The sequence below is a fragment of the Gracilinanus agilis genome, chromosome 4 (genome assembly GCF_016433145.1).
Source record: "Gracilinanus agilis isolate LMUSP501 chromosome 4, AgileGrace, whole genome shotgun sequence".
Lineage (NCBI taxonomy): Eukaryota > Metazoa > Chordata > Mammalia > Didelphimorphia > Didelphidae > Gracilinanus > Gracilinanus agilis.
This window is the reverse complement of record NC_058133.1, coordinates 161,835,877-161,848,867: the sequence shown is the minus strand read 5'-3', so window position 1 is coordinate 161,848,867 and position 12,991 is coordinate 161,835,877. Positions and strand designations below refer to the sequence as shown.

Sequence of the window (12,991 nt, the reverse complement as noted above, 5' to 3'; positions counted from 1 at the left end):
AAAGCTTTGAGCCTGGGATATAAAGGGTTAGGGGGTTGAGGTGACAACTCCAGCAAAAAACAAACAAACAAACAAACAAGCAAACAAACAAAAAAACGTACCAAATGAAGCTCCTTTCACTTTCCTTCTCCCTGCTACTACCCTCACCCTAGGTATGTCTAACCCTGACAGCCAAGAGAATGGCTCGGAAGAACTGTCTGGTGAAGAACCTTGAGGCTGTGGAGACCTTGGGATCCACCTCCACCATCTGCTCAGACAAGACAGGCACCCTCACCCAGAACCGGATGACTGTGGCTCACCTCTGGTTTGACAAGGAAATATATGCAGCTGACACCACTGAGGATGCAACTGGTGACTGGGAGCATTTGGGGGGAAAGTGGAAGAAAGGAGCAGTTGAGTGAATTGGAAGGAATGGAATAGCAGAATTGGCGGGGCGGGGTGAGAAATTCAGGGCTTAAGAAGAGGAATGATGACCCTAAGAAGTATTTGAATGAGAAACAGGATATAAAGGTATTTCCCCAATTTAGCTCCTTGTAATCATATTCACAACACATTCCTCTTTTTCTCAGGATCTAAGTTTGACCAGGATTCTAAAACCTGGCATATCTTGGCCCTAATTGCTGCTATCTGTAACCGAGCTGAATTTAAACCAGATCAGGAACACACCCCTATCACTAAGGTATCAGGATGGTGAAAGGAAATATCAAAGTCCTATCCTCCCAGCCTTCAGTTGCTTCCTTTGTTATCCAGCATGCATGTCTTCTCCCCAGGCCATTCATCCCCTTGTTTCCATGGGTGGGCCCAACAGCTCCCAGTGACACTCAGGGATCCTGGTGCCCAAAACCCATGCTCCTGGGGATGACTCTAGTCTCTCTGTGGCAGAGGGAAACAACAGGTGATGCTTCTGAATCAGCCCTACTCAAGTTCATCGAACAAAGTTATTCCTCAGTGATGAAGATGAGGGAAAATAACCCCAAGAAGGCAGAGATCCCCTTCAACTCCACCAACAAGTACCAGGTTTGGAGCTAAGGAAGACTATGCAAAGAGAATAAGATGGGGGAAGGGGAGGCCAGAAAGGTAAAACTTGGGAGAAAAGGATTAGGCTTTATTAACATAATTGATTATTAGGCAATTTTCATAAAAATAGTATCAGGATATGAATGCCCAAGGTTGTTATCTTCATTGGGAGCATTTCCTTCTCTCAAAAACAGAAGAATGAGAAGAATAACAAGGAGAATTAATAACTATTATTATTTGAACAAATGGCCATAAAACATGCCCAAGAATTAAATACCCTGAAAATTAGAAAGAGCCAAACAGAAAGCAATGATTCCATAAGATATCAAGAAACTATTAAAACAAAATCAAAAGATAGGCTTTTGATCAATTGGAAAGGACTATATGGTGATGAAGCATTTACATTTTAACAGGTCATTGAATTGGAAATGTAGGTAAAAAAACTAGAACTTTTTTTAAAAAATCAACAAATAGCAAAGTAGAAATTCTGAAATGGAAGGAGAGATAGCAAAATTGAAATTTTAAAATTAAGTAAATAAACAAAAACCTGATTTAAAATAATAATAATAAAATAGGAAGCCAATTAGCTGGTATGATTTTTTTAAAGATGGAAGAAAACCAAATTGTACCAAAAATGGAAAAGAATTCACAGTAACTGAAAATGAAATAAAGAAAATTGTCAGAAGATAATTTTATCCAATCATATGCCAACGAAACTGATAATTTAGATATACAAAATATTCAAATAAAAATAGAACATTTTAAAAATCCATCATCAGAAAAAGAAATCAAATAAGCCTTAACTAAGCTACAAAAGGAATTTTTAAAAATTTAAATGAATTTACAAGTGAATCATCAGACATGCAAAAAACAATCCCAATATTACATCAACTAGTTACAAAAATAGGAAAAGAAAGGATCCTTCCATAGTCTATGTTACAAGGCAAGTAAGTGAAAAATATAGGAAGATATAGAATTTTGGAATTGGAGTCAGGAAAATCTGAATTCATATCTGGCCTCAGACTCTTACTAGCTCTATGACTGGGCAAGTCACAGGACCTCCTACAGCTTGAGTTACATCTGCGGAATGGGGCTAATAATGGCACCTACTTCACAAAGTGATTATGAAGATCAAATGACTATGAAAACTTCTTAGTAGGGGCAGCTGGGTGGCTCAGTGGATTGAAAGTCAGGCCTAGAGATAGAAGGTCCTGGGTTCAAAATCTGACCTTAGACACTTCCTAGCTGTGTGACCTGAGGAAGTCACTTAACCCCCATTTCCTAGCCCTTACCAGTCTTCTGCCTTGGCACCAATACTCAATATTGATTCTAAGCCAGAAGATAAGGATTAAAAAAAAACTCTTGGTGTATATCAGCTATTACTATTACTATTATTATTATTATCCAAATACAGTCTTGATATTTATTTATTTGTTTGTTTGTTTTTTTAAACCCTTACCTTCGGGCTTGGAGTCAATGCTATGTATTGGCTCCAAGGCAGAAGAGTGGTAAGGGCTAAGCAATAGGGGATAAGTGACTTGCCCAGGGTCACTCAGCTAGGACGTATCTGAGGCTAAATTTGAACCCAGGACCTCCAGTCTTCAGGCCTGGTTCTCAATTCACTGAGCCACCCAGCTGCCACCTAGTCTTGATATTTAAATAGAAAGAAACAGGGCATATAAAGAAAACTATAGACCAATATCCCTAATGAGCACTGATGCAAAAACATCAACTAAAATATTAGTGAAGCTACAACAACATATTAAAAAATTTATCATTATGATTGGATTTATACGAGGTTGGTTCAATAAAAGTAAAACCATATACATGATAAATTGTATTCATAACAAAAATAATAAAAACAACATGATTACATCAATAGAGGTTTAAAAAGCTTTTTATAAATCCAACATCCATTTTTGTAAAAAAAAAACAACAAAACTAAATGACATAGAAACAAATGTGCCTTCCTTAATACAGTAATTAACTACCTAAAATTAAGAGTCATCAATTTATCAAATGAAGAAAGGCTAGACCCTTTTTCAATATGATCAGGGGTTAAACAAGGATGCTTATTATCACCATTGTCATTTACTCTTATTCAAAAAATGCTAACTATACAATTTGATAAGAAAAAGAAATCGAGGGAATAAACCTCAGCAAAAAGGAAATTACCACTTTTTGAAAAGAATAGAATGGTTTATCCCTAGAACCAAAAAAAATTTTTTTCAATTAATTGAAACAATAACTTTTTTTAAATTGCAGGATATAAAATAAATCTACTTTTATAATCAGCATTTAGCATATTGCCAAGAAGTTCAAGAAAAAGAGAAAGGAAAATTATATTCAAAATAACAATGTACTGTATAAGAATATTTTGGAGTCTATCTACCAAGACACATACAAGAATTATTAGCCTGCAACTACAAATTCTCTTTAGAAAAACAAAGGCAGGCTTAAATAAGTGGAGAAATATCTGTCATTCCCAGGTAGGCTATGTCAATATAATAAAAATGACAATTCAGAGGCAGTAAGGTGGCCCAATAGATAGGAAGTCATGCCTAGAGATGGGAGATCCTGGGTTCAAATGTGGCTTCAGACACTTCCTAAACTGTGTGACCCTGGGCAGGTCACTTAACCCCACATTGCCTAGTCCTTGCCTCCTTCTGCCTTGGAATTGATACTTAGGATCAATTCTAAGAAGGAAGGTAATGTTTAAAAAAAAAAAAAAAACAGTGATACCTAAATCAATATATTTAGTGCTATAACAACCAAACTACCAAAGGATTACTTTGAGAGCTAGAAAAAAAAATAACAAAATTGATCTGGAATAACAAAAGGTCAAGAATTCCAAAGGAATTTTTTTAATGGAAAGAAAGAGGACCTATATATCAAAGTAGTAATGATGAAAATAATTTGTTACTGGCAATAAAATAATGAAGTCAATTCCTAGAACAAATTAGGCATCAGATGTTATGCTAACAAGGAAACTAAGTGATGGAATGAAGAGAATGTTGTGCCTAAAGTTGAGAAAATTCATCTTCCTGGGTTCAAATCTAACTTCAGGCACTTAACCTTGTTTACCTCAGTTTCTTCATCTGTAAAATGAGCTGAAGAAGGAAACCATTTTAGTATCTCTACCAAGAAAACCCCAAATGGAACCATGAATAATTAGGCACAACTGAAAAATGACTGAATAAGAACAACTATACCAAAACAAATGAACATAGTGACACAGTGTTTAAGAAAAGCCATGGATTCCAGTTACTGGCATAAGAACTCGCCATGTAACAAAAATTACTAGGAAAACCAGAAAGAAGCCTGGCAAGTGTTAGGTATAAACTGACATATCACACTATATGCCAAAATAAATTACAGATGGATTAGACATAAAATGTGGTAAATGTGATAAACAAATTAAAATAACAAAGAAGAAATCACCTTTCACAACTGCGAAGAGGAAGAGTTTATAATAAAATGGACAATTTTGATTATATAAAATTTTAAAAGTTTTACCTAAACAAAACCAGAGCCCTTAAAATTAGGTAGAAAACAGGGAAATGGAAGGGAAATCTTTTTAGTGCATTTCTCTGTTAAAGGTCTCATCTCTGAAACATTTAAGAAACTGATTCCAATGTATAAGAACCAATGTCCTTTCCTCATAAATAAGCAGTCGAATATATGAACAGGTAGTCTTCAGTGGGAGAGAGTACAAACTACCAACATCCCCGGAGACAAGGACATCCTAGTCACAAGGACTTATGAGTATCTGGAATAAATGAAATAAGAAATGTAATGTTAAAGAAAACTATGAGTAAGGAGGAAAGAAATAGAAAATAATTTAAAACAGGTGATAGTTAACCATACACAGAATTCAACACCCTAAAATTTAGAATGGGCCAAATAGAAAGCAATTATTTCATGAGACAAGAAAATGTTAAAACAAAATCAAATTTGGCATTTGATCAATTGGAAAGAACTATGTAATGATGAAGGGAAATGGCCATTTTTAGCGAGATTGCTACTACTATATACAAAGTAGGAAACAAAAACCAATCGTGTTGATATGGATTGAATTTGAAGTTGGTAAGCACCTACTTTGCAGTATAGTATAAGTGTTCATCTGGAGTCAGGATATGTGTTTGAATGCCAATCTGCTCCTTACTATTTGGGGGACCAGGGCCAAACAGCCATTCTTTTCTAAGCTTCAGTTTCCTCATCTAATAAATAAATGGGTTAAATTCGATGATCTTTTAAAAGGTCCCTTCCAATTTTCAGTCCTATGAGTAATGGCTGAACCTGGAGCAGAATTTGGAATAATGCAGTGGGAATCCCATTTTGAGGGAAAAGAGACAAGGGCCCCTCTTCTCCCAATCCCCATCTCTTCTTTCCCTGACATTGTTTCCCCCCTCCCCTAGTTATCGATCCACGTTTGGGATTCCGATGACAACAGTCATGTGCTGGTGATGAAGGGGGCTCCAGAACGGGTCCTAGAACGATGCTCCACTATCCTAATACAAGGCGAAGAAAAGCCATTGGACGAAGAAGCTAAAAATGACTTCCAGATGGCCTACATGGAACTGGGAGGGCTAGGGGAACGTGTACTGGGTGAGGGAAGTTGGGGGATGTAACCTAGAAAAGGGATAGATTAGAAGAGAAGGAAAGGTTTGGAGGAGTGGAGCCCTGAGGAGAGCAGGGGAGGAAGACCCTAGAAGCTAGGGAAGAAAGCTGGGCATAGAAGACTGGGGAAGGTTATAAGGTGCTAAGAAACAGGAACGTATAGAAGGGAGAAACTGAATTCTCTTGGTTCCTTACTTTTTTCTCCTGAAGGATTCTGCTTTTTGGACCTCCCTAGTAGTGAATTCAATGCCGAATTTCAGTTTGATACAGAGGAAATTAACTTCCCAATAAGTGACCTTTGCTTTGTGGGGCTCATATCGATGATTGACCCACCCCGGGCTGCCGTACCTGATGCATTAAGCAAGTGCCGAAGTGCAGGAATCAAGGTAGGATACCTGGGCTTTGAGCCTCCACACCGTCATCACCACTCTTGGGAATTTTCAGTGATTTGTTCCTCTATAGGCATGCTCTTGTTAGGCAAATAAGCTTTCTTCATTTAAAACCCTATCTTGTTTTGGGGCAAAGATCTGCAGAGACTGAGACAACATCCCAAGCTCAAGAAGCTCCATCTCAGGACTGAACTTGAAATACAGTGATTCCTCACCTATGGCACGAGTTACGTTCCAGAGACCTATAGCAGCGTTATGTTTAGGCTTTATAAACCTTTCCCACTCTCCTATAAACCTTCCCCACACTCTTATTAACCTACAGTCACTGAATCAATGAGCGCCCAGGATACAGAACACAGCGCTGTGGTTGGCCACCTTTCATTCCATCAGCCAATTGTGTGCCGCTATAAGTGTAACTCTGCGATACAGAATTTTATGTGTATACACACACACACACACACACACACACACACACACACACATACATATACATATTTATTTATTTGTTTATTTATATGTTTTTTAAATCCGCTATACAGTGAAGTCCCAATAAATGAACTGGGATGTAGTGAGGGACGATTATACACAGAACTACCAAAGTAGCTAGGATAAGGGTCTTTAATCAAAGTAGATGAAAGTAGGGGGATTGATCTGCAGTCCTGGCGCTGCCAATGTACTGCAGAATGCAAGGTGCTTCTATAATTGGGGAGGGGGGGGGAGTGGGAAGAGAAAGGAGGAATAGTGAGTTTACAAACACTTGGGAACTAAGGGATAGCCAGTCACAGATTCTTGGGTGATTGAGAGATGTTTAAGGGAGTCATTGCATTTTATTAAACTAAATCCTTAGGAAAGAAGTAAAATCCACTCATAGTTAAATTAAATCATCTATATTAAAGAGTGGCTGGGAGTGGATTGATCTCTTCTTTCATATCCAGTCCTCCAGTTTATGGGAACTAGTTGATTTAGTCTTCTGAGTTCTATGTTTCAACTTCAAGAAGAGTCAGAAATGGGAATAACTAAAATGATGCCATTACTTCCCACTGTGGTCAAAGCATTTCAAGGAGGAGCTCTAGAGTCAGTTGTGCTGGCCAGGGTCCAGTTTTGCCAAAACAAGCAAGGAACAAAGGCAGGGTGTCCAGCAGTGCCTAAGAGTAGCTCTCTGTTCACCAAAGGGGGAGAGGAGACAAGGGGCCAACACAGAGGCAGTTTATGAGCCTCTGGAGATGTTCCACATAGCAAATGTGCATTGGCAATTTGCTAGAAGCCAGGCACCCCCCTTTGACAAAATCTTACAACAGAAAAAGAGTACCACATTTCTCACAGTTCATCATGTCTTGATAAGGTCTAAGGTAGCCTTCAGTGATTTGAGACCTCATGGAGATCCCCTCTGGAAATCCTCTTCAATAGATAGGATCTCAAAACAGTTTCATTGCTGAAAAACATGAGAAATCTATATGAGATTCTCAAAAAAGAACAGATTGACTTGTTGGGTTTTTGCTTCTGTACATATATATGGCTAAATTGTGCTTTTTGCCACAGCAGACATTTGGTATTTTGGAACCTAGGAAATGACTGGGCTATGAGATGGTTAGGGCTCCAGAGGTTTTGACTTGAGTCCTCTGCAACAGGAGAAAAAAGATCATTCAGAAATTTAGCAAGTTTAACCTTAATAATTTTTAATACATTCTACCAAATTTGAGGATTGGAGGTGATAGGTACAGGATATCACTAAGAAATTCCAAGAGAGGGGACAGCTGGGTAGCTCAGTGGATTGAAAGCCAGGCCTAGAGACTGGAGGTCTTAAGTTCAACTCAGACACTTTCTAGTTGAGTGACCGTGGGCAAGTCACTTAACTTCCATTGCCTAGCCCTTACCACTCTTCTGTCTTAGAACCATTACGTTGTATTGATTCTAAGGTAGAAGGTAATGGTTTTTAAAAAAATTCCCAGGGGAAAAATCCTTTCCAGCCATAGTCTGTATAATGACTCCACCCCCCCCCCCAAAAAAAAACTACACAAGGTGGAAGCTGAACAAAATCAGTCATCCAGAATTAAAGAAGAGATAGGTCCATCCCAACACAAAAAGGCAGTCATCAGAGTTTAATAACCTTTTTTTTTTTTTTTTACAATGTTCTCCTGATTCTGCTTATTTCACTGAACAAATTGTGATATATGATGGTGATGGAATACTATTGTGCTATAAGGAATGATGAACTGCTTGATTTCTATAAGACCTGGAAAGACCTACATTAAATGATGCAGAGTGAAATAAGCAGAACCAGGAGAACATTGTACACAGTAACTGAAACATTGTGGAATGATCAAATGTAATCAACTTTGCTACTTGTAGCAAATCTAGGACAATCCCAAGGGACATTGAAAAAGAATGCTATCTACATTGAGAGAAAGAACTGTGGGAGTAGAAACACAGAAGAAAAATATGTGATTTATCACTTGTTTATATGGGCATAGGACTTGGGGTTTTGGTTTTAAAAGATTATTCTGTTACAAAAATGAATAATATGGAAATAGATATCAAGTGATAATACATCTATAACCCAGTGGAATTGCTTGTCAGCTCCAGGAAGGGGGAAGGAGAGAACATGAATCATGTAACCATGGAAAATGTTTTAAAAATAAAATTTTTAAAAAAGGATCTTTTCTTCTGAATACATCCTGAGTAGTTCAAGACTTAAAGAATTGGAAGCTGTCTCATTGGTCAACTAATCCAACTACTTTATCCAAAGGAAAAATCCTATACTTCTCTGGCCTCTGCCTAAGTAATAAGAAACTAGCAACCTTTGAGTCCATCAATTCCATTTTTAAAGAATCCTAATTTAAGGAAACTTATTTATGTTGAGCCGAAATCCATTTCTCTATAACTTCTCCTTGTTGCTCCTAGTTCTTCTCTCTGAGGTATAACAAATCTGATTCTTTTTCTACACATGGAAGAAAAATTCTGCCTCTGCATTTGGGGTATAAATCTACCAGAAACAAATTAGTAATTAAATTCTTCTAAGAATTTTTGCATAAAGAGAGCGAAAACCCAAAGGGACAAATGTGTCTGCTACATTTGAAAATCTCTCTACCTAAGCCACTTTTGAATTATAATTTATAGGGTTCAAGAACAAGTTTTATACTCAAGATGAAAAAGAAAGACAAAGTCTAGGCAATAATCCTGATTCATCAGGACGTAACTTTGGTGTGTACCTAGGAGAACCATTTCTCCAGAATCATTCAGTCCCTCTCTACTTCATCAGGGAGCAGAGGTTCCTAACATTTTTGGTGTCATGTATCCTTTTATTTTTTTTAAGTATTTTTCCATGGTTACATGATTCATGTACTTTTCCTCCCCCTTTTCCACTCCCCCCTCCCAGAGCCAACAAGCAATTCCACTGGGATATACATGTATTATCACTCAATACCTATTTCCATATTAATCATTCTTGTAATAATCTTTTAAAAACCAAAACTCCATATCCAATACCCGTATAATCCACTCTGCTTTCTGCCCATTCACATTCAGAGTTATGATTACTAATTGTGTATTTCCCTCCATCTTATTTTCCCCTTTAGATCCTGCTTTATTCCCTTCTCTGTTCCTCCTCAACAGTACTTTGCTTTTTATCAACCCCCCCCAATTTCCCCTCCCTCACCCTTCCCTTGTCTTATTCCCCTTCTACCTCTCTATAGGGTAAGATATAATTCAATACCCCAATTAGTATATTTGTTTTTCCCTCTCTGAGTCAGTTACAATGAGAGTAAAGTTTAAACATTGCCCATCACCATCCTTATCCTCCCTTCTCTATAATGATTTTTCATGCCTCTTTATGTTATATTATTTACCCATTCTATCTCTCCCTTCCCTTTTCCCTCAGTGCAACCCTTTCTTTCAGCCCTTGATTTTTTTACATATCAAATGTTTACATATCATACATATTGTTCATCCTATTTACATAATATCATATATCATCATATACATCATATCATCATAATCAACTTACTTCCCCAACCTCTTTTAAGTATATTTCTTCTATCTTCTCTACTACTAAGAGTGATTTTTGAGAATTACAGATATCCTCTTTCCATGTAGAAATATAAACATTTTGACTTTAATGAATCTCTTAAATTTTCTCGTTCTCATTTACCTTTTAAGGATTCTCTTGGATCTCATGTTTGGACTTCAAATTTTTTGCTTAAGTCTGGCTTATTCCTCAGGAATGTTTGGAAATCTATTTTATTGAATGTCCATTTTTTTCCTCTGAAAGAATATACTCAGTTTGGCTGGATAGGTGACTCTGGGTTGTAAAACCAGATCTTTCTCCTTCCTGAACATCATATTCTATGCCTTTCAATCCTTTAATGTAGAAGCTGCTAGATCCTGTGTTATCCTGATTGTAGCTCTGCGGTATTTGAATGGTTTCTTTCTGGCTGTTTGAAGTATTTTTTCTTTGGCTGGGGGCTCTTGAATTTTTAGCTATTACATTCCTGGAAGTTGTCATTCAAGTATTCCTTTCTGAAGGTTATTTGTGAATTCTTTCAATTTCAATTTTATTTTCTAGTTTGAGGATCTCTGGGCAGTTTTCTTTGATAATTTCTTGTATTGTGGGGTTCAAGCTATTCTTTTTATCATGGCTTGCAGGTAGTCCAATAATTCTCAAATTATCTCTCCTGAATCTATTTTCCAGGTTAATTGTTCTTTTAATAAGCTATTTCATGTTTTCATCTGTTTTTTCATTCCTTTGATTCTGCTTTATTGTTTCTTGATTTTTCATAAAATCATTAGTTTCTAGTTGGTTGATTCTGATTTTTAAGGCCTGATATTCCTCTGTCAGTTTTTGGTTCTCCTTTTTCAATTGGCCCATTTCTTCTTATATCACTTTCATTTCTCTTCCCCACTTTTCCTTTGCCTCTCTTAATTGGTTTTTGAAGTCTTTTTTGAGCTCTTCCAGAATCTGTGTCCAATCCATATTTTTCCTTTGGACTTCATGTGTTTGCTTTGCTTTTATTGTCACCTTTTGTGTCTGTACCTTGTTCTTTGTCTCCATAAAATGTCTTTAGAGTTAGGTGCTTTTTTGTTGTTTGCTCATCTTTCCTACCTTTTTGTAGGTAGGCTCTGTTTTCTGGGAGGTTGGGATACCCTCTTAAACTTCAGTCCTTCCTCAATGCTACCCTTAGCTTATTTTTGGGGTTTCTGCCAGTTTTAGTTCTTCCAAGGTGATATGATAGCCTGAGGGCTGGGAGCTCTGAGGGCCTCCTCCCACTGCTGATTCAGTTATCCCTTGAGATGCTGATAGCTTAAAGACTTGCCTCAGGCTTGGACATAAGCTTTTGATCTCACTCTGAACCTGATCAGGTCAGGGCTTATCAAATTCTAGCCCAGGTCTTAGGCACAAGTTTTTGGTCTCACTGTGTACTTGATCTGATAAGGTACATAGCTGATTGCCTTGTCCTGGAGTTCCACCTTGAGACCCTGGCAAAAAGATCCAGACTCACCTTGGGTCAACCAACTACTCTAAGCTGGGGTCTATGTTCTCACCACAAGCTCAGACTGGAACTCCTAGCTTCCTCTGAGCCCACACAGATCTACCCACTTCACCACAGACTGCCCTGGGCTGGAATTTAGGACTTCACCACAGGTTTGAAACTCAAGGGATTTGGATTGGCTTGGACCTCTATTTGCCCAGGCAAAGTTTTAGAGTCTGACTGTTGGCTTAGATTTAGATTCTGAACTTGGGACAGCAGATTGGGGGGTGTGGCTTGCTCTTAACTTGCTCTTCACTCCTTGCTATAATTTTGCTGACTATGCTCCCTGCTCACCCCAGTGCCCCAGAAGTTCTCTGCCTACCTTTTGGGTTTTTCTTTTCTTGAAAGCTGTTTCTGTCTGTCTCCTTGTTGGTTCCTTCACTCCTATATTCATTTTGTGGTGTTCTTTTAGTATTGATTGGAGTGAATTCTAATGGTGACCTTGAGCTGCTCTGCCTTATTCTGCCATTTTGGCTCCACCTCTAGAAGGAAGCTTATGTATCCTTTTAGAAGACTTGAGGAACCTAAAGACTCCACAGAATAACTTGTTTTTTGTTGTTTTGTTGTTTTGTTGTTTTTTTATTAAACCCTTACCAACTGTATATTGATTCTAAGGCAGAAGAGTGGTAAGGGTTAGGCAATAGGGGCTAAGTGACTTGCCCAGGGTCAAATAGCTAGGAAGTGTCTGAGGCTAGATTTGAACCCAGGAACCTCCCATCTTTGGACCTGTCTCTCAATCCACTGAGCCACCTAGCTGCCCCCAGAATAAATTGTTTTTAAAGCACAAAATATATAGGATTACAAAGACAACAAACTGAACTACAATTTCAAAACAAAAAAGGTGTTTTTTTTTAAAATTCATGGACTCCAAGTTAATAACCCATGCTCTAAGAATTCTTTTTCTTCTGGTCAAATATGAACTCAAGAAATGTTTCTCTTAATTGAATTAATCAAAAATATCCTTCCTAATGATCAGGCTTTTCCATCTAGAAACTAATTAAGCCTCTGATAAGAATGAAGCAAAAAAGACTTATGACCACAATATTCTTCACTTCTCTTCAAGGGAAAATTGATTAGATCTTTTACTCAAGTTCAACCAAGGATTTTAAACCAAAACATTGGAAAAATGATTTCCTACTATCCTTGAAACAATGAACAGAAGGGGAATGTGATTTATTGCTTCCACAAATATAATAACCTTCAATTATTTAAAGACAGCCATATTTTACTGCCTAAGCTACCTCCATTCTAAAAATTTCCAGTTCCTTCTATTAGCACACTCTCTGAAAGCATTCTTCCAATCCCCATTTGTGCTAGTCCTTTGACTTCTCAGAATTTTAGCTACTACTTCTCTCTTTTTAGAGTCCTAAAAAGTTAGGGTACCTTTCTAGTACTAATCTGAGCACTAATTTAACCTCTCTTTTCATATTATGACTGACA

General features: G+C 37.5%; 1 protein-coding gene across 1 annotated transcript in view; it reads left to right on the top strand.

Annotated features, from left to right (window-relative positions):
• The window catches only part of LOC123246045 (sodium/potassium-transporting ATPase subunit alpha-2-like), an 85,500-nt gene that overhangs the window by 27,575 nt on the left and 44,934 nt on the right, over positions 1 to 12,991 (top strand). The window contains exons 8-12 of the mRNA XM_044674998.1: positions 153 to 351; positions 570 to 679; positions 883 to 1,017; positions 5,436 to 5,625; positions 5,848 to 6,023. Coding sequence (XP_044530933.1) covers positions 153 to 351; positions 570 to 679; positions 883 to 1,017; positions 5,436 to 5,625; positions 5,848 to 6,023 — 810 coding nt within the window. The remainder of the gene's footprint in view (positions 1 to 152; positions 352 to 569; positions 680 to 882; positions 1,018 to 5,435; positions 5,626 to 5,847; positions 6,024 to 12,991) is intronic.